Raw genomic sequence first — 27820 nt, 5'->3', positions numbered from 1 at the left:
CAGCTTCAATGGCATCCAAACCTGACCCAGCTCCTGTCATGCAGAAGGATCCCAGGGTGCTTCCTTGCCATAACTACCACACACATGCCAGCACATTTGAAATGTGCAGAGGCATCCCACAAGAAACACTGTGGGCTGTTTAATTCTGTGCAGCACTCGCAAACGGTTTGGGCCAGGAAGCAGGTAAGAATGAAGCTTATGTTCCCAGCTTACTACACATTTTCCAACCAGCTGTGATGAGGAATACGGTCATAAGAACCCCTACCTGAGCCTTGTCTTGAAGGACAGAATGGAAGAATGTATTACACTGATGTCTAGAGTTGTGTGTTAATGTACTGTCATCACCATCTGTGCAGAAAGAGCTGGGAGTACAGAGCTGTCAATAATAGCTGTAGTCCTGTTTGCTAAAAGCTGCAGGGTTTTAAAAAGGAAAAGTTCTACTTAGTGTGAATTTTGCTTTTAGGCTTCTGAGTTGGCCTGGGAAATGCTTTGGTATTTGCAAAGTATTTTAAAGGCTGTATTCTTTTCATTCGTGTTAAATAAGTAGCTTTGGAAGATGAAGAATTTCAACTGCCATTTATTTCTGCTTGTAAGTATCTATTAGAAAAGCACATCAAATACTCAAGAAAAACCAATTCAGCCAACAGACACAAGATTAAGGCTGGATCATGCTGGCACCAAGCTCCTATGGCAGGGATGTCTGCATGGAAAGATGTAAATTGCCAGACTTCCCTTGAAGTCAGTGGACCTGTAGCTGCATCTGTGAAATTCTGGTCCCTGCCTCTCCATAACACACATTCAACAGAACCACACATAAAGGCAGGACAGTGTTTGCAAGTTTGAGAAGGTGAATGACAGCAGGCAGCAAAAACTGGGCCAGAAGCAAACCATATGGTCAGAAATTAATTTGGGGTCTTTCTTTTCCTGTTTCAGAGTCAGAACAAAGCCAAGCAATGCAGAGACGCAGCAAATGAAGCAGGTGATGCTCTCTTTGCAACTGAACTAAAATTTCTCTCAGCAAAGATCTGCCAGCACGCTGATTTCAACACAGCACCATCCAAAGCATCCCGGCTGCCTCTGTTTGAAGTCAGGTTTCCCAAAGGCACCTACACCCAAAGATTAATGAGGCAGCTTCTAAAGAACAGCAACCTGATAGTCCTCTGCATTCCCTTTCCTTTGGGGGAATGCAAGTCTCCTGCTTTCATTACAGAATTCATAGATCTCCTTTAGAGACTTCACACAAGAAATAAAAGCTCCCTTAAAACAAGTTTGAAAGCACAGACGAATGATACTCAAATTGCCGTCAGCCAGCCCAAACCAGATACACAGTCCCCAGGTTCCCTGTGCAGGAGCATGGTAGCATCCTCCAGGCAGGAACACAGTGTATGTCCAGAAGGACAGGCCAGCAGTCACCTGAGATGGTTCATGAGTTCAGACTTGTCCCTCACTGCTCATGTAAGAGTTGACACTAAAGCATGTTTTACCTGGCTGGCTCAGCACAGAGCAAGCCTAAGGATGCTCAGTGCTCAAGCACTGAGGCTCTTCATCTCCAATTTGCATTATCCCCACTCTAAAGTTTACAGATGATCTGCAAACCTCACAGAGAGAATCCTCCTCACTCTTGTATAAAGTTGCAAAGAAGAAACCTGCAAATACCCTGTGGCCCACCAGTTTCAAACTAGCACATTCTTGCAATACTCTAGCAAACCACAGGCCTAAAGTGCAAGAACCACAGCAAAGTCCCAACAGCAGGAAAAAGAAAAAGGCTGTATTATTTTTTCCCCTAACTGTTGGATTTCTATTATGTGTGTGTGTGTTTACAGAGAATGTGTACAAACAGAACATTGAGCAGCTGGATAAGGTCAGGACAGAGTGGGAACAGGAACATATCAAAACCTGCCAGGTAAACATTGACTTTTGCAGCGATATATTTGTGTGCTCTGTATTTGATCCTACTTGCAGGTATCAGGCTTAGACCTGGATTTCGCCCCAAGGGTTTTGCTGTTTGCTCTATGTGAAGTCTCAGTAGATGTCTTTGCGAAAATACTGCAAAAGCTGGAGTTGATTTAGACATAGCTGCTAGCTGTCCTGCTTGCACTCTCCTTGCTTGCTCCAGCTTATGTATGTAAATACAAAGGAGGGGAATCAGTGCAGAGGTGTGAGAAGCAGAGCAATATATGACCTGGTACAATCTACTGGTGCCAGTTTTCACTCAAAACTAAACATAAGACTACAGTAGCTTTAGCAATGATCCATCACAGCCAAGACAAGGCTGTTTCCCGAGTAATTGCTTTGTGACAAAATGTAGCATCAATAGAAAGTGCACAGAAATGTAGACAGGAAAATTCATTTTCAGTTTGAAAAGTGAATTTCAAAAGAGAAACAAGAATTTAATTAATTAATTAAAAATTAACAGATTCCTTTCAGAATCTTGATTTTGCACAGCACTTTATATTCACCTGCCCTCTGCCATGGACTAATCTTTCAGTTGAAAGGTGGTGGTGGAGAAGTCTCTGTTTCTATTATGCTGAGGATGGGTGAGGAGATCTGTGCTTGCCTAGTAAGCTTTGCACAACAATTTACAGGAACTGGCTGAGATCCAAATCAGCCACATATTTGGTCATATTAATCCTTCAAGTACATTTGCCCATCTGCTAAAGTATGATTTTGCTATGTTTACTTGTTGCAGGCTTTATTTCCACATAAAATAAAATGCCAGCAGCATAGCTTGTCAGTTCTCTGCTTCCTCTTAAATATACCCTATCTGGGAGGACTGGAAAGTCCCATGGCTGGCACAGCAGACTTTCCATAGAAATTTTGCCAAGCCTTAATTTTCCCCCTTCTTAAAAAGCCAACGAACAAGTAAGGTGTTCCACAATCAAACACACTTCATTTCTCCCACATGGCTAAATTCTGAAAAGCCCACAGAGCTTGTGGCCTGCCTGCTGCTGAACTCATTCAGAAAGGAAGGGCATCTTGGACATCTTTTAAAAGTGCTTGTAGATACAAGAACTGAGAGATCTTTTGAGGCATTTAAAACTAGTAACTAGCACAAAAAGCAGCTTAAGATCCCCAGCTTCTGGCTTCATAGTGGAGAATGTGGAAGTGCTGAAGTTGCTTAGGTCTCCAGCTGAGTGCTGCACACCCGTAGCCCAAATTATTGGCTAGCAAGTGGCAGCAATGGAACAGAGAGGGCCAGTGCCACAATCCTTGGAGCAAGATGTCCGGGTTCACTGTCAGTCTATTGCACAAGCACGAGGGATGTGTCTAACACAACACCCAGCTCTGCTTTGCTAAGGACCCGACAAGCCCAGAGTCACTATGCTTCCCTCTTTGCTGAGCTGCATTTCCTGACAGGACATCGTTTACCTGGAGAATTCCCAGTGAGCTCTCATACTATTTCAGCAGCCCCTGCAGGGCCAGGCTGCAGAAATTGTCTTTTTGTGTTCAGAATGGATATTGAAATACTCATTCTCCACCCTCTAGGTAAAAGCTTTTTCTGTTTTCTCTCAAAACTGATCCCAAGGCCAGCTTATTCCCCTGATGGCCTCCTTTTTTGCTGTTTAGTTTTTAGATGGCAAGATATTACATGGCAGGCAGCACACCCAACTAAATGTTCTGCTGAATACTGTACACATTTGTGGTGTTCTGGACATAATTACTAGCAAATGGTGATGGAAACAGATGGCTGGAAGCATCTGAGCGTTTCACACCTCTTAGGAAACCAAAAATTTATGTTCTACTTATAGAAGTATAACTTAAAAAATATCAAACCACCCTGATCTAAGTTCTTCAAGTAAGAGTTGATCTGCCTCTTCCCCCAGCTCAGTTCACACTTCTCTCTCTTCCCCCTTCATTCTTCCCAAGCTGTGCAACAACAGCAGAAAAAATCAGTCAGATGAAGGCAGGGACTAAACTCTGAAGAACGAAAAATACCTTCTCTTTACCATGAAAAGAACGTTAGAAATGAAGAGAGGCAACTCCAGAGAGTCTTTCATAGTTTCAAAAGAGAAAAGTATGGAAAGCCATTTTAGAAGGCAGAGATGGATAGTTTTGGCTCTTCCTCTAACATAAATACAACCTTTTCATGCTAGTACTCTACTGATCTGCTAAACATCAAGATTTCAAAGCAGACTGGACCTCAACTCTGAAATCCTTGGCAGTCAAATCCAGATTCTGATTCCTCTCCCCTGCTTTGATTTTGTCTATAATACATAACTTTAATTTGGTGCAATCAATTAAAACAACTTCTTGAGCACAAGCAAGTAGACGCAGCTTCTCCAGTAGCTGCAAAGACATCCTTTACAAAGGATCCTTCAGAACAGTTTGCAGACTCACCAACTTGACCCTGTTGCTGCCTGCAATGCAAATAACTAACTACCATGAGGCTACATCACATCCTCTCTTTGGCTTTAGGTCTTCCAGCTCCAGGAGTGTGACCGCATCACCATCCTCCGCAACTCGCTGTGGGTTCACTGCAACCAGCTCTCCATGCAGTGTGTGAAGGATGATGAGGTAGGGGCACCTGCCAAGTAACTTTACATGCAGAGGAGGAAGAGGAGGAAAAGAGTGCTCTAGCAGTATAGCACTAACTTGCCCTTCTCTGTGCCTGCTGACAGCAAACTGGCTGTTGTGCCATTTCAGTGAGGGGGGAGTATTCTCAATCTAGCTTGTTCCCTTCTAGATGTAAACCAGATATATGCCTGGATATAGATACTTACATGTCTCCTCCCCTCAGTTTGCTGGGTGTGCTTTCAGCTACCAGAATGCTCAGTCGAGTATATTTGGGCTGAAGCACAACTTTCAGAAAGGCATCCACTCATGGTCTCAAAATTGGAAGACAAAGAACACACTAGTTTTGACTTTGAATGGTTGTTTCCTGCTATTGATTTCCTTCTTGCATTGAAAAGCCTTGGACTGCTTTCAGCATCCTCTCTTAAAAGAATATCCAGAGCCCAAATAAACAACTGTGTTTACAAGAATGTCTGTATGGGGGACAGGCTGAAGATCCACCCAGGTCTGACATGTACCAAGTATAAAGTGTCTCTTAAGGGGAAAATGTTTAGAAGAGCATTACCCACTGATTGAATGTGAAATGCTACAAATTAAATTCAATTCTTGGGTTCTGTTTTGTAGCTGTATGAAGAGGTTCGGTTGAGCCTGGAGAACTGCGTTGTAGAGTCAGACATAGACTACTTCATTAAGACTAAAATGACAGGAACACAACCTCCAGGTAATTATTCCTATTGGACTTGTCTGATGAGTCACCCGGGAGGCTGAGGCTGCAGTTGTGCAGTACATGCCCTTTGGAGCTTGTGCTCCCGCTATTCATTGCCACCCGCCCATGGCTCACTTCCTGCTCACCGTGCTTCCACCGCTCCCTGTGTAGCATGGTAAGTGGCATAGATGGATGAGCCACTCAAAAATAACCCTCCAAAACTGGAAAAAAATGAAAGAGAAGTTCTTCTGGCTTTGCAACCAGTCTCATTTCACAGTACAGCTGAGCTGACGCCGTTAAGGAGGTGGCAAACTGCCTTGCAGAGATGGCAACCTCAATTTCCTGCAGTGGTGACAAGTCAGAGCCAACTTACCATGTAACTGCACCATGGTATCCCCTTGACAGAGATGCTGCCTCTTCATTTGCAGCACAGAAAAGACCAGACTTTCTATTTTGTTTTGTTCCACCTGCCCAATGGGCAATAACATCTTTTGTCCCCTCAGGAAGTTGTTCATAGAAAGGCAAGACTCCAGTTGGGGGAAATGTTGAACAAACATTTGCATGCAGAAGTAATGCAAGGCTCACAAACTGCCCATTCAAGCCAAAACAGCCTTTTCATTGACTTGAATGACGAAAACCTCTGGGCTGAAATGGAGATTGAGATACCAAGAGCTAAGAGCAGTTGTAAAATGAACACATGCTGCTCCAGGGTAGTTCTCCACACACATCATGAGAAAGGAGGCTATCTAATGTTTCACATGGCCAAGTACAAACCACAGCCTCTGATTTCAACAAGCAATACAAGATACTCGCAGACTGAGTGGTGCTTGCACTTCTGTGCAGCTGCTGCAGTAAACAAAGATTCACAGCCTTTGTAAAAGGAGAAGAAAAGGCCGTATTTCATCTCTTCATCAGTTGATGACACATATCTATGCTGAAAAGATCTCTTCCTCCATTGTTTTTCATCTGTGCACAGATAGTGGTTCACTTCCACTATCTGCTCTAACACCACACTGCTAGGTCAAACAGGAAATGCCCTTAGTATGCCCTCAACAGTATCAACAGAGCTTACTCCCATTCGGAGTGGGGAATAAGCTATGCAGGCATAAGAAAATTTTATACTGATAAAACCCGTGCATGCCAGGAGTTGTATAGGTACAAACATCAGCAGGGTGTTTGACACCCCTGACCCAGGGGATAGCTATCTCACACAGGAGCAGCTTAGACCCCTTTGATTTCATCACAGAGCTTGGAGCTGGCAGCAACTGCACCCCAGAAACTTCTCCAGCAGAGCTGGATGCTGCCACTAACTGAGCACTGAGCCTGGTTTTCACTCAGCCTTTTCCATCATTACACCTGCAACGATTAAGAATTGCGATTGGGAGAAATATTTTAAATGAATATATTGATAGTGGTGCACTGGACGCCATTTTGCTGCTATAGTTTATTCCTTTTCACATAGGGGATTTAAATTCACTGATATAGGAGCACTTACCAAGGAAAAACTACATTTGCACTAGCAGAAGGGAGGACTGTGCCTTGCAACAGTGTGAAACAACTTCTGTATACTAAGAAATCTGTAATTCTCAGCTAGTTGGCTTTTTTCCTATTTGAGATTTCTCATTCTTCAGTTGCCTAGGCAATTTTCTGCAAACAGCTCTTGGCTTTGTCAGGACTCATTTCTAATAAGAAATAGGTGGGAAAAACCCTTGTGAGCTTTCTGAAAAGCAAAGAAAGAACTGTCTTGCTTTTTTGATGGGTTTTGGGGTTGCTTTTTTATTTTTGCCACCTAGAAGGTGTCATGCTCTGGAAGTAACATCCTCGTCTCTCCATAGCTCTGGCTAATGAGTTTGCACAGTAGCACATGGTGACCCGTTGATCTGTTTTATTATTTGCAGAATGCAGGAGAAAGCCCATGTGTGGTTTGCATTGTGTAGCAGACCTTCATCAGTCTTTCAGTTTCTTGATGTGATTGTTCATTCCCCTCTTCTACCTCATCTTACAATCATTATAGAGTAGGAACTACCAAGGTAACAATCAGGAAGGGCAACAGGAGTGAGCTTTCTGAGCATTTTAAGGGTCTAATTACCCTCAGTCTTATTTGCAGGGATTCTTCACACTAGTCGTACGTGCCTGCTCAACTTATGATCTTGGCTGACCCAATGGGAGAATGTCAACATAACCTTTAGCCCAAGTCCAATGCCAAAGTCTTAATTGCTGGTATCAGAACTGAGATAATACGGTATCACAGACTTCACTCATGTTTGTTTGGCTTTAACACAGAGAAGGCAGAAAGGGCATGTGGCCAGCAGCTCTAAGCAACCACACTGGGAGCCATGAGATGAAAAAGAAATAAATCCATGTGTAACTATTTTATCTGTAAAGCTAGACTTGGAAATGGTCGCAATTTCACCCTTAACACCACCATGGGGGAGAGTGAAGGAACTGTAACATAACTGTGTTTAAGAACAAAACCCAAATATCTCTGGGTAAATGGCAAATCAGCTCTCAGAAGGCTGACAAGGGAGATATGAAAGGTAAAGACACTCAAGATCAAGCACAGACCAGAAAATTGCTCATTACTGCTGCTGCCAATAAGATTCAGAAATCTCCCAGCTCTGACAAAAATTCCTGCCTCACTACATTGAGAAAAAGAAACAAAACACACTGCAGCCAATTGTCTCATGAACATGGTCTCAGGTCATGCTCTGCTCCCTTAAATCCTGAGCTTTAAGGCAACAGAAGGAACAGCCATGGAGGAAACTGCCTTCTGCATTAGGGTTAGGCACAGCTATTAGAATGGTTCTTCAGGACCTTGACTGTGCTCATCTCATATCAAGCATGCCCTTCTACCACAGACATATCCGCTTACAATCACTTGAATGGCTTCTATCAAGTCCTCAGGTCCCCCTGACCTGCTCCAGCCACATTATAGGCTAGTGCAGATAGGTGCTGTATTGCAGCTTGCTCCAGCAGCCCAATGGTTGCAACGGTGGGTTGCATTCTTGGGGGCGAGAAAAAGTTCTGCCCATGTGTACATCTCATTTTTATCACCCTGTTGCAGATGCAATAGGATATGAGAACTACTACAGCAAAGAACCAAACAGAAACAACAGCAGTCCAACCCAGTCTTGTGGGATGATGAAGAGGTGAGTGGCAAACTTCAGTTCCCAGAACAGGTATTTCTCTGTATGAACAGCAATGTATGATGACAGGAAACAGGACCTGCAAAGTTATTACTTCCTTTACTGTGGCAACACATATCAATAAATATAACTTGACAGAAGAAGTAAACCCATTAAAAACAGAGTGAGAGTAATTTTGTCATAGCCTAGTGGGAAGAGAATCAGGGGATGTGTTCATAAAACAATTAGTTGGCCAGCAGCGGATAGCAGTCACTTATTTCCTCTTTCCTATTGAGTCATAGCACATAGCAACAAAACCACTTTGTTCAAGGGAGGGTAAAGGTGAATCTTGCTGGGAGCAAGGGCTGGGGAGAGCTGTCTTTTTCAGCAATACCTCCTGGCTTACTGCACCGCCCAGCTGAGCAGAACAAAGAGCTGTTCTCTGTAGCTAGACCAAAGGGAAAAGCACTGAGTGGAATAACTGTGATGATTAGGGAGGCAATTTCTCTTTTTCTGATCCATTTATGCTGGTAAATGCTGTCACATGGACGCAGTTATATCAGCAGAAGAGCATGGTCGATCTCTGGGTTTAAATATTTTATACCAAAATGACTAATTCACAGTGGGAATGGCATCACATTTAAAGTAGAAGAGCTTTATATTTTGACAAGCCTTATTACACAGCAAAGACAAGAAGCAGGCTGTGATGTCCCATTTAAAGTGTGGTTCAGGCTTGTTAGGGAGCTGATAAGGTTTATACACAATGCTCTGTTTTACAGCTGGAAACCGGATCTTCTATAACAATGAGTTCTAATGTTGCATCCTATACAGTCACAGAAGACAATTGTACTGCTGTGTAGAATATAAGTGCTCTGCATGGGCAAGTAGCCAAGAGAGGCTCAGCCCGAGGTTTGCAGAAACTGTTGAGCTTGGATGTCCATTTTCCATTAACACTGAAATTATCAACTGAAAAATCAGACCCCTTAAATATGCCTAAAGCGAGCAATGCTATTTCTACCTATGGTTGAGAATCCTAACCCATTTCCTCACTTAGTCTCCAGTACTCAGCAGTGATATAGAACTAGGGACAGATTAAAGATAAATATCTTTTTTTTCCCTCCTTAGACTCAGTTTTCAGAAAGGCTGTTAGGCAAGCTTTGGATTTTAAATTGCACCAGTCTTCCTTAAAAATGGTAATCTCTTCTAAATAACTGATAATTCTCACCATATTAATGTTGTGAAATAATAGGAGTTTTGCACTTTGGTGCCTTCAGATCAACAATAAAATACTATCTGATACAGTTTATGCATAGTTTGGTGATAGCTGACGGTTCAGTATTCTGCTGCATTTTTAAAGTGTATTTTTAACTGAAGATAAATTTATCTGCAGCAGAAATGAAAACAGACAGCCACAGGAAGAGGTGACATCTACCCAGTGCTGCAGCAGATGGAAGGAAGGTTGAGTCAGACAGCTGAGACAAAGGAATGCTCATACCCAGTCCTCTTCACTCATTCTGTCATTGGTTTCTCTTGGCTCTGCAGATTCTCTGGACTACTGCATGGAAGCAGCAAACACAACACGGAAAGTGCCACTCCTTCAGCCCCTCCTCTTGGTATGCCTCTTCAGGAAATAGGTCTACCAGATGTGTTTGTTTTAGATCACATTGCTAAATCAAGCTTTGACAGGGAGCAGAAATGGCACAGCAGATACTCACATGTCAGCAGTCAAGAGTAAGAGAAGTCTGGAAAGGAATCTAGCTTGGATGTGTATTAAACAAAGTTCCCAGTTTAAAGTGCCAAATAATCCATATGATCTTCAAAACCACTGTCTAGGCAAAGGGGAACTGTACATTCAGAACACCACAATCCATCTTAGGCAACAGTTTTCTCCTAAAGTAAAATACACTACCTCTAAAAAGCCCATGAGAATACATAGTTTTTAACAGACCAGGTTCATGCCTTAGGAAGGCAAATATCCACCTTGTTTCACAATTACACAGTCTTATTGTAACCATTGCAACCAGGCATTTAACATGACACTTAAAACATGGTACTTTCACTATGCAGAAAGTAACAGCTGAAGACACTTTGAATGGTTCCATTTAAACCAAAACCATTTTAACTGTGATTCTTGCTTAAAGAAAACAAAAAGCTGGTTTAGAACAGTTTTACAAACACCCTGTATCCATTTCCTTTGTCAGGCCTGCCTGCTTGGGCATGCAGAAATGAAGCCCAGACCATCTTAACTTGTTGCATTTGGTGCTCAGCCAGGGGAGACGCTCCAGTGCTACCAAACGCCAGCTGGACCTGCACATGCAGAGCAATGCTGTGCTGAGCAGTTGAGGGTAGTCACTCCTGAATTCCCTTAGGCTAAGGACATGAGGGGAGAGCGTTCCCAGGGCAAGGCCCTCAGGAATGGAAAACTCTCTCTGTGTTCAACTTTTTCAGCTGCTCCCATGCTTGCCTTTCAATATCTGGGAAGTGCAGGAGCTGACAGTGCTCCTTAGAGAAGGACAACTAACCCAGAGATAGAAAGGGGGAAAGTACAAGCACCTTGCATGCTCCATGCACTGTCAGAGTGTTATCATCCCACAAAGGAATCGCTGTGGGGAAACTGTGCTCACCCCAGTGGCAGGGGAGGCTCCCAGGCAGATGCTGGGAGGAAATAAGAGGTTGCCCTAATTATGACAAGCTGGATTAAAGCAACATCTGCCAAGAAAGTGACGTCAGTGACAAATAGCTATCTGGGAGCTATGTAAGCTACCAGCAAATGTCGCCGACCCATCGGCACAGTGCTTGCCATTTATCTCAAGGGAAAAAGAAAAGCCCTGTGTGAGTCACTGAACTGCCAAAATTTGATCCCACCAGCTGCAACCATTTTAAACCACTTTAATCACAGCAGTTCCCTCTCTGGACATTGTGCTTCCGCAGGATAAACATTTTTCCCAACCTGGATGAGGCTAAAGCTAGTGTCCGACCTCCCACTAAATCCGAAGGGTGTACTGTCATCTAATCAATGGGACACAGTTTGTGTCTAGGACTTTAAGTACAGTTCACAGCAGCTTTTCTATACATGTACATCTCCAGAGAGAGAGAGAACAGACATCCTTGTATTTGTGAACTCTTGCATATGATCCCATGCATTTATAAGCAACTGAACTCTTTGTTTCTGTGGTGGGTTTTACTTTTGTTTTTTTTTTCTTTCCTCTAGCAGAGAAACCAGACGGGGTCTATGCATCCATTTTTGAAAATCAAAAAGCTAGAATCACAGCATCACAGGAGTACAGAGTACTTTATGACTACACAGCCCAGGTAATGAAAGGCTTCAAAATGCATATCTCGCAGCATCACATTTCAAATAGATGATGTTGATCTGATGTGGAACATCTTGAAAGTGTTGATTCTGTTTAGGAGGCGTTATCTTCACTTTGCAGCCAGGGACACTTACAGGATTATTGGTCAAGGTCACACGCAGAAGCCAGGAAACCCAAGTGCCAGTTCCTGGCACACATCACTAGATGATGCCGCCTCAAGATGAAACTATAAGATTTTTTGATTACACATTAGTGCAATCACCCCTAAATTAATGCTGAGCTGTTACAACCTCCTTCTAGAGATACAGGAGACCACAAACACAAGGAAAATGTTATTTTTCTGGGAATGATGACTAAGTACGCAGTACTGTGCATTCAGAACTTCCATCTCTTGTGAAATGTTTTCCTAGGGAAAACGGCTACAGATTCCTCATGTAAGAATATGTGAGAGATGCTTATCTAGTAACTCCATTTGATCTCACTTATCACCTGGAGAGTCCTGCTCCAGGTTAACACACTGGCTCTCCATGCTGGAGAGGACTGAATCCCCATAAAGGACATTCTTTCCCTGTACATCCATGTTGCACTTTGCAGAATCAGAGTGGACGTGGTCCATGTACCAGAAGGTTATTATATAGAGCAACCTGCATCATTAATGGGGATATTGAACTCACACTGGCTCCAGACCTATCTAGGCATAATACTGTTAGTAAAAGGCTATAAATGGACTGGTGATGAGTATTTTTTCATTCAGATGGACTCCAGAAACTCTCGGACTCTTGTTAAATCATTATCCCCCAATGGGACTTTGACAGTTTAATTACTTGTCAGTTTAAAGGTTCATTTTATTGGCTTTAGATCAGCAGAAGGAGCAGCAGCCAGGAGGTCTTCAGGGAGACCCTCACTAAAAGGGACCTGCCATCAATAGCCAACATGGAAGAAATGCTGGCATGTGACAAAAATAGGCAGCCAGGTGAATTATGGAAACAGTAAAAGGGCTGGAAAGGAGAGCTTTCTCTTGGGTACAGCAGCACTCTGACACCCTTTATGATTTAGTCTTTGGTTTGCTTTGCTTTGTTTTAAACACTCTTTTACTATTTTCCTGAAATGTCATGCAAGCACAGCTGAAAGTACCTCCCGAGGAGACTGCTGCATCTCTGTCAGATCCTTACTCCAGGAGTTGCCTTAAAAATATGACACACACAGATTTTCCCTGCTGAGAAAAGTGCCTGTTACTACTTTCGGTATAATGTATACAGAGGCCTCTCAGTTTTGAGTCCGTTCGTACCTACTCAGGTACATTAAATTTAGATTTAGCTGATGTGATAAATGTATCTGGAAGCCTCTCTTACTCTGTTTTCTATCTTACTACACTGCGGGTAGCAAAGTGGTTTCCTATGGAAAATAGGACAGCCCCACTGAAGGGACTGCGAGCTGCCTGAGAGCTCAGCAACAGCTTCCTCCATTGGTCTTGGAGATAAAAGTTACCTAGCTTAGGAAAAGTCGCTGCACCTCCTCTGGTCACTGCTGTTCTGTATTAAAAGAACTGAGAGACCTATTTAAGGCCTGGATTAGCAGAGACACTGTTATCATCTCCCTTGGGAATTAAGCTGTGCACTGTTTTATTTAGCAACACCTGCAGACTACACAAGGGTCAGGGTTAGCTGGCTCAGGACAGTTGTATTTAACCCCTTCCAGCCTTCCCCAATGATACACCAGTCAAGCTGCTCCCAAGGAGGCTGGGAAAATTTGAGGAGAGTAAGGAAACAACCATCTCAGTAAGTGCTTAATCCCCTCACTGCCCAGTATTTCAGGCTCTTTCCCAACCAGAAGGGCACTGGCAGACTTTTGACGAAAGGCAGGGTAAAAAAACCCAAACCCAAATGAGCAGGCACATGTTTGGTCCCTCCTGTGCTCTCAGGCTAATAACCACATTGCCGTTCTGGTCTCCTTTCAGAACATGGATGAGCTGGACATCAGTGAAGGAGACATCGTAGTTGTCATTGAAGAAAATGAGGACGGTTGGTGGACAGCAGAACGGAATGGGCAGCGAGGCTTTGTGCCAGGCTCTTATCTGGAAAAGCTTTGATGAAAAGAAGCCCCAGTCCTCATACTTCAAAAATACTCTATTACTGAAAACAAACAGCACACAAGGTCACTCCAGCTGACCAAGGACAACTCATAATACTGTCTTCTACAATTACCAGTCAGGAAATAATAGCCAACTGACCGCGCTTTCCTCTTCCTTCCTCCTGCTCCATCCCAGCGCCTCTTGGCCTACACTGTCTGCAAAACCCAATTAGGAATTTTGGTCGTTACCACGGCTCTTCCTCCCCTCAGCACACTGTGCTGCCATCAGCGTTGCAAAGCTTCATGAATCTGGGAGGAAAATCCTGCCCAGAACTGAACTGCACTAAAGGAAAAAGACCCAGGAAGCAAGTGCTACAAGTCCTGGATGGAGGATTACCTCCAGCCAGCCTGTGAGCCACCCTCACAGTCACAGCAGCCACGTTCTCTGTCATGGATCCCTTCCTACCACTGCACAGCCTACACACATCAGTACCAGTACTACACAAGGCACTCCCGATCACGACCATCTCCTAATACAATGAAATCCATGCTACCCATGCCTCTGCTTTGCACTGGATTCTGGGGCAGCAAAATAAGGGCAGATTACGAGTTCAAGGCTTGCTTTTGCCTCGGCTGGATGGTTTCCCTGACACTTTCCCTGGGATTTTTCACGTTTAAAAGAACAGCAAGAAAAACAATAAACAAGCAAAGACTCCAGCAGTGCTGATCCCTCTCCTCTGAGCACCAGAAAGAAGCACCAATCACCTCCTCATGCAATCTGCATACCCATGTCATCAATGCATTCTCCTTTCAATGCCTCTGACCACCTGGCTGATGCTTCTCCTTCAGCTTCTCTGTCTATCTCCAGCCTCTGGGATTGCTGGTGCAGACATGCTCTGGTTCCTTTCCAGGCACTTTTAATGTGCTAGGTCTTCAACAAACCCTCTTCAGAGGAGCCACACTGCGCAGGTTAACTGTCTTGCACAGATTTCAGCTCTATCAGTTTTTCTAGTTCAGTACTTAAGAATGGTTCCAGTTGCTGCTGTACTTCCCAAGGGATCGATAGGCAGTTTCTGCCACTTCTCCCTCTTCAGTATTCCGAGATGGTTAGAATGAAAAAAATAAAATAGAAGATGTAATCTGAAGCAGAGCACACTGTTTCTGGGGCAGAATGACCTTGTTTGCCAAGGTTTCAGCTCTCAAAACTGAACCAAGGCAATGAAGATTAATCAAATTGCTACGCAAAGGCACGGAGCAGGGAGGAACTGTTAGCTAAGACACAGCAGGAAAAACAAAGGGAACGCTACACAGAAGAAAAAGCCATAATGGTCAGTGCACTTATTCCTTGAATGAGACAGAATGAAGGTCAGAGGTACTTGCAGTACCTTGGTCTAATTTCTTGTTTCAAGAATGGAATTCAAGTTCCTGCAAGCCCTTTTTCTTTAGTTCCGTCCTTTGCACAGGCACACTTGTCCTTCCCACAGTTCCCCAAGTCATCATGCATCAGTACTGAAGGGCTCTTAGTACCTCACATTAGCAGAGGCTCAGAGGAACTGCAGGAATTTGAATGGCATTTAAGGCACTAGGATGTATGAACAGTAGTGCTCCTTTCAGGCTGAAGGTGTTAATGACAGATTTCTGGGACCACATCTGAACTGAACAGTAATGAAAAGATGGACCACAATAACCTGCAGCTAGGCCACCACAGTGTAAATGCTGCTATCAGAGACAACTACCACATTGCTCCTTGTGTACAGCATGAGAGAAAACCTAAAGCATGGGATGTAACATACTGGCTTCTTCAACACTCAGCCTTCCAGAGAACTGTAATAAACCAATGAATACTGAAATAAATTTAGGTGGATATTTTGCAGATTATGAGATGCATCTCCTCTAATTTATGTATGACACAGGGGTTTTGCTAAGACTCTGGGGGCCCTGACAGCCTCACACAAGCCACTGCAATGCCCAGATCTGGTTACCCTGAAATCCTGCTACAGATCGTCTTTGCTAACATGTACCATACGGTCTACATCCCCGACAGACAGTGTGATGGTGCCTGCTGCTTCTACCCCATCAAATCTTTCTCTTTTTTTGCTGTTAAACTCAGGAACCTGGTTTCCTTTCTACCTATCTCTTCTGTCAAGTAAATACTGTTGTAAGTGCAAAAGGCTATAGATTCTTCAAAACCTACCCAGGATCATAGCATTTGGGTCCCACATGCTAACTCCACGCTGTTCCGGAAAAGGAAAAGCAGGAGCAATATCTTCTCATTATTCCTCTGCCTTACGCTGCATAGTGTGGCTGGTAAGTAATTACCAAGCCATAGCTACGCAGTTAGCCCTATCAGTGTGGCAGCACTTGTCAGAAATAGAACAGAGATACCAAGAAATACCCCACCCACTGAGCACACCCACATTTTAGGTGTCACCCACCCTCCCCATCAGTACGAAAAAGCACGAAGGTCAAATGTAGGTTACTGCCCTCATAATCTCGCCTTCAGTGTTTCCTCTCCAGCTTGGTCACACGTGGGCAACAAAACTGACCCCTTCGAGTACTCATTTAATTTTTAGCTGAAATGGGAAACTGAAATGGGCCCTTTCCAGCAGGAGGCATTCTTAAGCTGAAGTGTAACATTTTTGGTTGAAATTCTTTTTGGATAACACTTCTGGTGAGCCTCCCCTTTGATTGTGACTACCAGTTTTTGGCAAGGTGGTGCCAGTCAACACACGGGAACAAAACAACAGTGGCAAAGTTGTGTGTTTGTCAAGTTAACTCTTATTTCAGTGCCCATTCACAATAAGCAAACTACCTTTTAACTGACACTGCCAGTGCTCTGGCTCTGGGTGGGATCACACACAAGCTCTTCCCAGACTAGGCATCATCTGTCCATTACATGTGAGTGGCAAGAAAGATTTGGACTCATTTCCCTCACGAATAACAACAGAATAGGAAGGAACTCGGGTTGACACCTGCTGTTCTTTGAGGTGGATTTTGGATTGGAGGAACATGACCATAAGATTGATATGAAAAAGTGTAGTGGTAATCTGTTCTACTATTTCTTTAACCACAACAAGAATTCAAAGGTTGGAAGTAGGCAATCTGCCCAACACAGATATGTATATTATTCTCCTTTACCATATAAAGCAGAACAGGAAAACCTTCTTAAAAACAACATTTAACCAAAGACAACCATATGTACTTAGGAAATGTCTGCAAGTGCAGCATGAGGCCCAGAACACATTTCAGCTCCTGTATATGGCATTAAGATCCCACAAGCCAGTAGTAAAATTTGGTCAAAGTAGTGTCAGACCAGAAACAGAGAGATCCAGGAGACCCAGCTTGAGGCCAGCCAATGCAGACAGTGCTTTACTACAAAGAATGGACCTCCAGCCAAGCTCACAGGTCCACTGCTACAGACAGCAAGCTTCCTTCTAGCATTTGTTACAACTAGTCACCTAAAACAAAGAAATCAATCCCTTTCCAGCTGAGCAGTCAGCAACAGCAGGAGCACAGTGGCTGTTCAAGGTCTGAAGTGCTTGCTATCTCCTTGAGGACCCTGGCTTGAACTCTGCGTTACAAACAACCCAGACATACTTCAGCCAAAGTGTTGACAGATCACATACACAAGCCATAAACAGCAGCAAGTCTTACCTTGGATTCCTTCGCATCCCGTTTCTTCAAGAGGCACATTCGATGTCTGAATCTTCTTTCCAGAGGTCATTTTCTAGGCAAAGATTCCCAGCTGCAGCTCAGACCTCACTGATTACTGAGTGCAGTTAAGTGGAAGCACATGGATGCCAAGAGGACATTCATTACAAGCCAACATCAGGTTGAAGCCTGGTTGTGCATTAAGAAACACCTAACCTAAAAACTGGTGGATAACAAACACCCCTTTTCCTCTGGAACTATGTAACCTCTTGGCTGTATCATTGCTAGCTGGCTTAACTGTGCAGGCTCAGAGAACCCAGGGGACTCTACATCAGTACTATACAGAGTCTGCTGCACAGAAAGGTCACTGTTAACCTTCAATATGAACTAGCAACAACCCTGCACAGTACACGACAAACTGCGAAGGCCTGAACAGCAACCTCTGCTGCTCAACACCACCTCTTTTCCCTTGCTTTGTTCTCCAACTTGCAAAGGCTGGGGCCTTGAAAGCAAGGACAGTTACCAGCCACACAGCTTCATTTGTCCTCAATTACTAGCGAGCAAGGAGAACAGGAAGGTGCCCTTAGCTTGGCCTTCATGTCTCCTTGCTGCCACGGGGCTGTGGGCACAATCAAGTGCTCAAGCTCAGAAAGTAAAGCAGAGCTGGCTGTTAAAAGACAAACCTAAAAGCCTGCATTAGGATCAGTCACTACCATTCACCAGCTTCCTAAATTAATGACAGTATGCATCACAGGTGTTCCTATAGTGCAGCTGTGACGTGTTGGGCATGCTCACTGTAGCTGAGGTTTAAAGGAAATAGAAGAGCTATTAGATAATAGGAAAGAGATCAAGGGCTGATGCTAGGTCACACTGGGCTTCTGGAAAGCAAACAGCTGCCAGGGGCTTGCAGAGCCTTATGGATTGGTTTTTGTAGAGGAAAGGATACTTGTGTGGAGTAATTAGACTTTGAAGAGGAAGAGGAATTAGCATCCTACCCGTGACTAGGTTATTAACAACACAGCAACACCCCATCTACTGCAAGAAAGTGGAGAGGGCAAAGAAGTTTTAGTCAAACTGTTAGTCATTACTTACTCTTTGTTAGCAATTACCTAATTTCAGTGGGAGCTTACATTTTGGATGAGGGAAGCTCAGAGCCACACTCAACCTCCAGGTTTGTGCACTCCTGGACCATTCACAGTACTTATTTGATCTGTTTCTAGAATGGCCAGATAGTATTTCCATCAAATTAGCCAGTGCACATGGTACAGTGTACTTCTACCAGCTGCTAAAGGGCAGCTGACACCTGATCTGGCACAAAGCTGCTTGGAGCAACATTAAGAGCACATTTACAGCCTTTCACTGCTGTGTGCCATGTGGCTGCAGCAATGCTGTCTGACACAAGGGCCCGAAAGGCAGATTTAACTGTGGTGGTGTATTCCTACTGAAAGCACAGACTAAATCTTGCTTTTAGATATAAAACTCTAATAGAAATGAGACCTCCCAGCAAAATCAGGAGAAATCAGACTCAACATCCATGACACTTCTACTAGGAAAGACAAAATCATGCAAAAGCACTGAATGAATGGAACTGGGTTTACTGGTTTATAGCCAGGTGTGTCCCCATATCACCTTGAGGGTAAGGAGGGTACAAAAACAACTGGGGGAGAACGTGCATGTGTGGTGGTGAACAGGAAACAGCTATACTAAGAGGTTCTTTGGAATCAGAAGGAATTTTACTTAGCAGCTCTGAAAGAGCCAGTGTAGTACAGATTACATAAACCAGGATTTATAATCCGAGCTTTGCTGCCCTTACCATAATTCAACTAATCCCCCAAGCCAAGGGCAGACATATAGAGAAGTAACCAGCGTGTTAACTGGTACAATACTGAATGAACTATAACTGCATCAGTGCTGCTTTGACTTAAATCCTCTTTGACTGAAATCCTGGCATTTGAGGCACCCCTGCCCCAGGGAAAATGGCCACACAGTACAGCTAAAGAAATTCCAGCCTAAACTTGAGTGAAATGTCCCAAGTGTGGGATTCCGTGCTTATATTGTTCAAGGAGCCCAGGATAAACCCTTTAATAAAGCAGTGACTGACTTTGTGAAGCAAAGGTATGACTTTGGAGAAGTCACACCTCATACTTCTCATTCATCATGGGGAATTCGTAAAGCACTTTGGCATCACCAGCTGAAAAATCCTTCTGGCACTCTACGTATTTTTGTGATTGCTCCGTTCCAGACTCAGTTTAACCAAGGCAGCATTGGGTGGTGGTCAGATCAATATCTGCAGTGGAAAATCTTATACAAAAGGACAAATTGCATTACGTGCACAGTGCCGTTGCCTGTTTTGTACTACAACAGGATGGCTCTCAGGGAGGGGACTGTAGACATGACAGAACACTCACACTCAATGCAGGGAGCGTGTGGGGGAGTTGAGTACGTTCCCTTCCACTTCACAAGGGCACAAATGCTCAACAGCTGCATCCAGGGAAGGATTGTTCTGAAATTATAAGCCGAAAGCAGTCCATGGAGGAGCTTCTTGGGAAACTGGTGAACTTTAACCTTCCCAGGATAAGAATGTTAACATCAGTATGAATGGGAAAGCTTTCAATGCACTGATAGACGTGAGAAATGCTTTGTCTTTAGAGAAGGGCTGCACAGCCCTTCTTGTTTCTGAACCCCTTCTGGGGAGGGGAGACAGTGACTTTGTTCTCCTAAGTGGCAGCTAAAGGTTTTACTATGGTCACTGCTCAGTTCAGCAGCCACGCGGGGGATTCAAAACCCAAGAGAAACCCTTATTCTAGGGATAGAAGGGATCTGGGGAAATACATCCGCCCTACTTAGCAAGGTCCATTGCCACCTTTTTAACCACAGCTTTATCAGCATAGGCCCTAATATATTTGCAGAGTCTCCATGCAGACATCTTTGTTTCCCACCCATGTATAGTAACACTGCTAGGCTAAAATGTGGTTTTATGCTTTTAAATGGACATTGTGTTCATAGCACAAGAGCATTTTGCAGACTATTAGCAACAGGCATGCTTCCAAATACGGGGCATTTTCCAAGTCTCCGAAATGCCAAGAGTGTCTGGCTCTTCTATACCATGTACTAGGAAATAAAGTCTTGCCTATTGCCTCTGAGGTGTTTGGTAGAGGCCTGGCACAGAACTACACATGGCAGTCTTTGCCAAAGAGGACCTACCCTTCTCTTAGTTGAGACTGTATGAACACTTCATTTGCTGGCAGCCTCATTCAGTGCCAAGCACGACTTCATTTCATCTCTCACTGCTTCCTCTGTCCATGTGGGAGAAAAGTTTCACAACTGTTCAGAATCAGATTTCTAGACAGGTTCCTACTTTGGCCTACAAAACAGACTGCTTTTGCAGGCAAAGCATTCTAGATGCGCCCAAGTTCCCCCAGTGTCAGTGGTTTGGTTAAGCATTTTATTTAAGCATGAAGAAAATGAATTTCAGTTCTTCAGTCACAGCCTGATGTTAGCAAAGGTTTGACACCACTGTTATGCTGGGAAAAGCTAATGTTAATATTTGAAATGGGGCAGGAGCCATTTGGTGAAAAGGGCTGCTGCCTGAAGCACCACACAACCAAGATGAAAGCAAAGCTGTCTGTTCCCTGAAGTGTCAGCAGGATCAGCTCCATGGTCCTATACCGCTGTGGCTCACCAGTTACCAGTAGTAACCCATGTTTATAGGCTTCCCTCTGGCAAAGAGATCAGAAGCTTTAACTCAGTTCTGAGGTGAAGCATGGTCATTCAGGGTCAAGAGAAGCAGGTGAGAGCAAAAAGAAGTGCTGCACAGCACCAAGAAGTTAAAACTTTGCAGGAGTGCTCAAGTACAGCAATGAAGCACTCTAGCAGGATCACTAAGTGAGTCTCAGCAGGTCACCAGACTTGAGCTTTGATAATCTCTCATTTGTGTAGTTAAAGCTCACATCCAAGTTTGGTCTACAAAATCTGGTCATGCTTTCAGGTTATGGGTAAACTGTACTTGATGTTCATCTGCAATGTAAATACACCACACAAAATACAGCTGAACAATAACCCTGGAGTCTTAGAGATGGGGGGAAGCAACAGCTGCTGCCAGGCACAGATCCAGCAGAGGTCATTGCAGCCACAGTGAGGACTAAGTCAAAGGTGTGTGTCTGGGCTCAATATATATCATAAAAACAAAACCTGTATCATGAAGGCAACTGCCATAGCGAGGTGGGCAAAAGCTACACCTGATGTTTACCTCTGCTACCCCAGCCAGCCATTACCTGCCTGGGGTGTAACACATGCCTGAGGAGCAGATGTATAGATGTGCTTCCTTAGCACTTACTCCTCCATCTACTAACAAGTAGCCTGTAATTCAGTGTAAGTTTTGAGCACTAATCCTTGTGGTATGTTATACAGAAGGAAATATGACTTGTTGCAGGGCTGCCTTGGTATTTTTTTTTGCATAGGCAGAACTACGACACAGATCATACCTAGAATTCCACCAAAGCAGCAGCAGCAACAATCCTGGTAACTGCTACTGATTTTGCTCTCTAATCAGTCCCACTACTGAACATTATCACCAAACCCAAGATGGACAACAGCAAATCCAAGAAAGACAGCCCTACAACAGAAGTGAAATATCATTTCAAGTGTGCTTCAGTGCTATGAGAATGATATGGGAGACAGGACAAGAACGCCAGCAGCTTATCACCCAAACAGCCATGCATGGCCTAGAGCAACCAACAAATATTGCTCCACTTCATAGATCACTGCATCCAGTTTAGCAGTTTGGCAGACAGTGGAATGTTCGTGCTAGCACCAGTTTAGATGTAGTATAGATGTCAGATCTTGCCTTTTAGCAACAACCCAAGCATACCTCATGTTTAAGAGATGCTGACCCCATTAAGACCTTTCCTTCTACTCAATTCAGCTCCAGAGGAAACAAATCAGCTATGAGAAACTGCAGATATCAGCAAAGAAAAGATTAGCAAAATGAGCTTTAAAAAAGGATGTGGAATTAGGTTTCTTAATATGTAGAAAGGGCAGCTGCTTCAATCGGCGAGGGTGACACCAAAAAGCAAGAAACTGACAATGTAGAGGCTCAGGTGGGCAGTCTGCTAAGCGCTGCATTCATCCAAGTGTGTGCCTATGCTGCAGGACACGGTGCACAAGAAAACCTAAGATCCACTGCACTTAGACTTCTATTGCATTTCAGTGGGATTTATCTCAAGTCTAAGATTAAGTCAGTTACAAGCTCCACTAACACCGTATTGTGGAAGCTACCACCACCAAAAGTGCTTATCTCAAATCTCATCTCTTCCAAGTACTGAAATATTTCATGAGCTGTCCTCTTGCTATCAAGACAGGGTTTTTTTTAACTAACTTCATTCCATTGAGCTTGTTGGACCATTATTTCCCCTGTGTTTAGCACGACAAACACACTGATCATGCCTTCCTAGATTGCAGTTTGAGTGAGATTCCTGAATTCTCATGAGCCTCTCCTATTAGGTTGCTGAAAGTCAGCAAAGAACCAGACTTGCACTGCAATGTACTTGAAAGTCATTTTAATAGTAGCAACAAGAAACAAAGCTCAATTCAAAAATACCCTTAAGGCAATTCTATTCCCATGTGTTTGAAAGCTCTGGATCATGTCAGGCCTATTGCTGCAGGGAAGCTGCATACTTGTGTGCTCCACGTAGCATACACAATGTTCAATCATTCTTTCAGTAATTTCCTGCACAGTCTGCACTGAGACTTCCTTTGCCTCTTCAGCAGAAGGCACCAGACCCAGGTGGTTTGGATGAGCAGCCACTTCAGCTGTGCAGCTAGGGCAAAGCACACATACTGCTAGCTGTTTGAAGTTGGGAATCAAAGTACTGCCAAGCAACACAGAACAGATCCAGCTACCCCCTTAAATGAAAACACAAACCCTTCTCCTTCCTGGTGTTACTGGTATTAACTTCACTGTCTGAAGTAACAGTGAAAGCAATAACTGCTGAAAGGAAGTGGCTAGACTTCATAGATAGCATTATCAGCACTCAACAGCATAGTGAAACATGAAGATGTAATCAATACACTACAGCATAATCAGTCCTACAGAGCTTCTATTAAGCCAATCAACAGATTATTTATTGGTTCTGCATTTCCTATGCTAGAAGTTCTTACTGTAATAGAGCTGAATTTCAGTAGACTGCAAACAGAACATGAGTTGCATCGGATTAAGTAGGGGAATAGGAACATCCTACATACTGTATATTGAAGAAAGTTAAATACACAGAAGAAATGTCTTGGGTAGAGTCAGTCACATGTGAAAATGAAGAAATGTGACATTTTGTTTCCAAGGATTGCCTTATGCCCAGCTAAGAGACAGAAGGAAATCCAACAGGAACTAAAACCAACAGACACAGGAGACAAGGAAATAAATGAAACTAAGTCATTCCCTGTCCCCTAAAAAGCACTGGGAGATACGAGCATACAGAAAGGCCGAACTACAGTGACACAAACATTCCTGTCTAATGAATCAAAAGCTTATTCATTCTTTCAGTAAGAAAACAAAATGCATTTCCTGATGTAACAACCTCATTTCATTTGCTGCAATGTAAGCCCCTGAGTTTTTTCAGTCACAGAAAATATGTTCTTCAAATACACGAAAGACTTCCACAAAGAGGGAGGGAAGAAACTTACTAATCCCTGTGCTAGAATTCTGACCTTATAAATAGTTAATACATGTAGATTCTGTGCCAGAAGAAAGAAAAAGGCAGTTAAAGATGCTAAAGTTGGAGAACATTAACAATTCATGTTTAAAGCGTTAATGAGAATCATGTTCAGAGCTAAGTTTCAGGACTGTGAACTAGCTTGGAAACACAGGAAGAGGGGCAGTGAAAAAGGTAAAGGATCATAGTGCAGACCAGAGATACAGACCAAGTAAAATTAACACGTAGCTTGGATAGAGCCTACACTGCAAACTCCAGCACCATTGAACAAACCAGACTAGTTGGTACTGGAAGCAAATGAGCCTGTGGTACTCCCAGCTTTAATCCAGCACATGCTAAATTTATCTTTATTTTTCTCAGTAACGTTAAGTAGTCCCTACTAACCTGCATGCTGCCATGGCTCAATTACTTTTGAGACCTGAGCTGATCTCAAACTAGCTAGTGGAGGTAACTTTATACTACAGTGCAGATTAAAGCTGTATGCTAAATAGGATTCAACAGTACCAGCCAGAAAAACAGCTAGCAACTGAAACTGTACTAGAGGAAAGGAAGACTCCAGCTTGCTCACACCCAAGTTCTTAGTATTTTCTTCTTTTTTGTGTTGCTCATTATGTCAATGAAGTCCATACTGGAAAATATTGCTTTGAATGCTTACAGGAGCCCATTTTTTATTGTGGTCTAACTTCATTTAAGAGGAAGGAAACCCAATATAGGTAACTTAAAACAGAAAACTTGATTATCGGAGTATTACCTGACAGACAGGCCCACACTGTTTTAGACTTTTCCACTGCTTAATACTAACATGACTGCTTGCTCAACAGCAAAACCCCCCCTAAACTTGAAAACCCAAATCTCATGCTGAGGCAGACCTTCTAATTCAGGTGAAGAAAAAGCTGGGGTGCAAACCCTGTTCAGACTGTTTGGCAAGGAAAGGCATATGGCTTCACCAGCTCAAAAAAGAGCAGCTGTTTGTAATAGCACTTTCACCCACAGGACAGAAATCCAGTCTTCTGCTCTCATTTTTCTTAGCACATGAATAGTTTGCTAAGAGCAGAGTTTTATTAACAGCAGCAGGCAGCCTGGATCCAGAATACGTGGGAATTCAGCCAGAAAACAAGTCAAGAAGCTCTTCTCAGACACAGAACAGGTTTTTGGAAATGCATGAACTTTAGTTCTAAGAGAAACAAAGGTCTTTAGCTAAACCCAAGAAATAGTGCTCACATGGACAGCAAGAAACTCAGCATATCAAGACTCATCTTAATACTAGTATTTTAATATACTTACAACGGAGTAAGGTCTCTGCATATTTACCCAAATACAGTGCTGTTCTACTACAGGCACAGTTAAATGCCAAATAACCCACAATTCCCCTTGAAGCAGGTACACCTAACAGTACTGCCGTGAATGGGTGCAACACACTACACCTGCACCTTTACAATCTATAATGCATGGTAATGTATAAAGCCCTCCTGACAAACAGAACAGCCTGGTTTGCTTTCATTGTTTAAAGCTTTCAACAGGACACAGATACATGACCTACAGCTAGATAAGCCTCACATTTGTCATTTGCCTTTAATTAAACTGCCTCCTTTTCCACAGGACTCAAGATTAAGAAATTCTTCTCCAGAGTTACACACATTAGGACCGAAGACTGAATGTCAGAAGCCTGCCAGATCAGTTTGCAGCTCTGGAATTCTAAGCAAGATGGACTTACAGCCAGTCCAAGGCTTTTAGTAATAGGGTAATACTCAACATTAACCAAGCTCAAGTATACTGAACCAAGTAACAAATATTTAAGCAGTCTGGCTTCCAATCACCTTCAGAATTCAGGAAGTCTACATAACTGGAAGTAGACAGAAGGTAAGGCAGCATTAACTCAAACACTACACAAGAACTTGTGCATGCCTCCCTATTTTGAGTATGAATCCCACTGTCTCAGTAAGTAGCATACAACAGCCCAAGCACATTTACAGTACGGGATGATTCAAATCCTGTGTTCAGCTCTAGGCCCCTCACTACAAAAGAGACATTGAGGTACTGGAGCACGGCCAGAGAAGGGCAATGGAGCTGGTGCAGAGCCTGGAGCACAGTGTGATGGGAACGGCTGAGGGACCTGGGGGTTTCAGTCTGGAGAAGAGAAGGCTCAGGGGGAAACTTATCGCTTCCTACAACTGCCTGACAGGAGGATGGAGCCAGGAGGGGCTGGGCTCTGCTCCCAAGGAACAAGGGATGGGACAAGAGGAACCGGCCTCAAGCTGCACCAGGGCAGGTTTAGATGGAGCTGAGGAACAATTCCTTCCCCAAAGGGTGCTCAGGCATTGGAACAGGCTGCCCAGGGCAGGGCTGGAGTCACCGTCCCTGCAAGTGTTCACACACCGTGGAGATGAGGCCTCAGTGCCATGGGTTAGTGGTGGCCTTAGCAGTGGTGGGCAGTGGTTGAACTTGAAGATCTTAAGGGTCTTTTCCAATCCAATTGATTCTGTGATTCTCTGGTTCAAAGACCATAAGGAGCAAAACCAGTCAGATCATACTACAGCAGCAATCATGTCTGACTATTTCTCCTGTTCCCAACTTCAGTGCATCATACATTGCATTTTGTATCAGACACTTGCAAAGTTTTTTGTTGCCATTTTAGTTTTAAAAGCACATGACCATAACTATCTACACATCCAAGACCCAACAGACATCATCCAATGCCAGAAGGCCACTCATTCCCAGAAACAGTAATTCACAACAGTTAAAAGTTTGATTTGGCTTTGTCCAGATTGTGTTTTATGCCAAAATGCTGTAAAATATGAAGTAGATTCAGAAGTTTCCACATTGCAGCATGCAATGCATTTCCTAAAGCAGAGTTTTTCCTGATCTACATGCAAGTACTTTGTGCTGCCCCATCAAGTAATCTCTACTTCAGATCCATGGCTTCTGGTAAGATTAACAAGTACATGCACTGTAATCTTTCCATAACTATCCTCACTTCAAAGAGATATGTTCAAGCTGTTGACTGTAAAGCTTCTTTCTGCCTCATAGTTAGTGAGAGCTGACTACTTTTTGAAGCATCCTTAGCTTTGTTTTTTTGCAACACAGAAGCCTGTTTAAAACCTGCCCTGGTTTTACAAGTCAGGGTCAGGTTAATCTTATTAGTGTGGGATAATACCAAGCATATCTACAATCTGCAATACAACATGGTGAAGATAATCCTTAAATTTGTCAATGTTTCTTACAGTAGATTCAGTTTGCAGGCTTGCTACCACATCTGGGAAATTTAATGCGAGAGTCCCTGGACGCCTTTCAGATTATTAAGCCACATACCAAAGTAAGAATGAAAACCTAAGCCTCAAGAGCCTATCATTTGAAACTTACCCTTGGGAAATTAACACAGAATTCCAAAAGCATACTTCTACAGCAGTGTAACTACTCTTGAGAAACTTAAATTCCCCCCCAAGATACGCTGACCTTAACAACAGACTATACATACCAGAATTCTCTTTTCCTGAGCAATGCTTCTTGGGTATTTGAGAAGATTATGCTGGTATCAGTTTGGCTGAGCTTGTCTGGTTTGCATGATAAAGCACACAAACAACTGGTAGAAATGCTGAATGCTCCTGGCATCCACAAAGACTGAGGCAACTGAAGCCATGGAAAGCAGAGCAGTGACAAAGCTTCCGAATAATGCAAGACACATTAATGCACAATTAACATACAGCAGTTATAGCAGGTCTACTCATCCTCCACTGT

The 27820-nt window shown here is 43.4% G+C and overlaps 1 protein-coding gene across 1 annotated transcript in view; it reads left to right on the top strand.

The window, feature by feature from the left end:
* Positions 1 to 14279, top strand: part of PSTPIP1 (proline-serine-threonine phosphatase interacting protein 1) — a gene marked incomplete at its 5' end in the record, with an annotated part of 47034 nt that extends 32755 nt beyond the window's left edge. Inside the window, 8 exons of the mRNA XM_080626367.1 lie at positions 934 to 979; positions 1824 to 1903; positions 4417 to 4515; positions 5137 to 5233; positions 8283 to 8367; positions 9886 to 9956; positions 11555 to 11655; positions 13615 to 14279. Coding sequence (XP_080482493.1) covers positions 934 to 979; positions 1824 to 1903; positions 4417 to 4515; positions 5137 to 5233; positions 8283 to 8367; positions 9886 to 9956; positions 11555 to 11655; positions 13615 to 13746 — 711 coding nt within the window. The 3' untranslated portion in view covers positions 13747 to 14279. The remainder of the gene's footprint in view (positions 1 to 933; positions 980 to 1823; positions 1904 to 4416; positions 4516 to 5136; positions 5234 to 8282; positions 8368 to 9885; positions 9957 to 11554; positions 11656 to 13614) is intronic.
* Positions 14280 to 27820: the final 13541 nt, after the last annotated feature.

This window comes from Psittacula echo (assembly GCF_963264785.1).
Source record: "Psittacula echo genome assembly, chromosome: 10".
NCBI lineage: Eukaryota > Metazoa > Chordata > Aves > Psittaciformes > Psittacidae > Psittacula > Psittacula echo.
The sequence above is the reverse complement of the archived record's forward strand: the minus strand, read 5'-3'. Positions and strand labels throughout refer to the sequence as shown.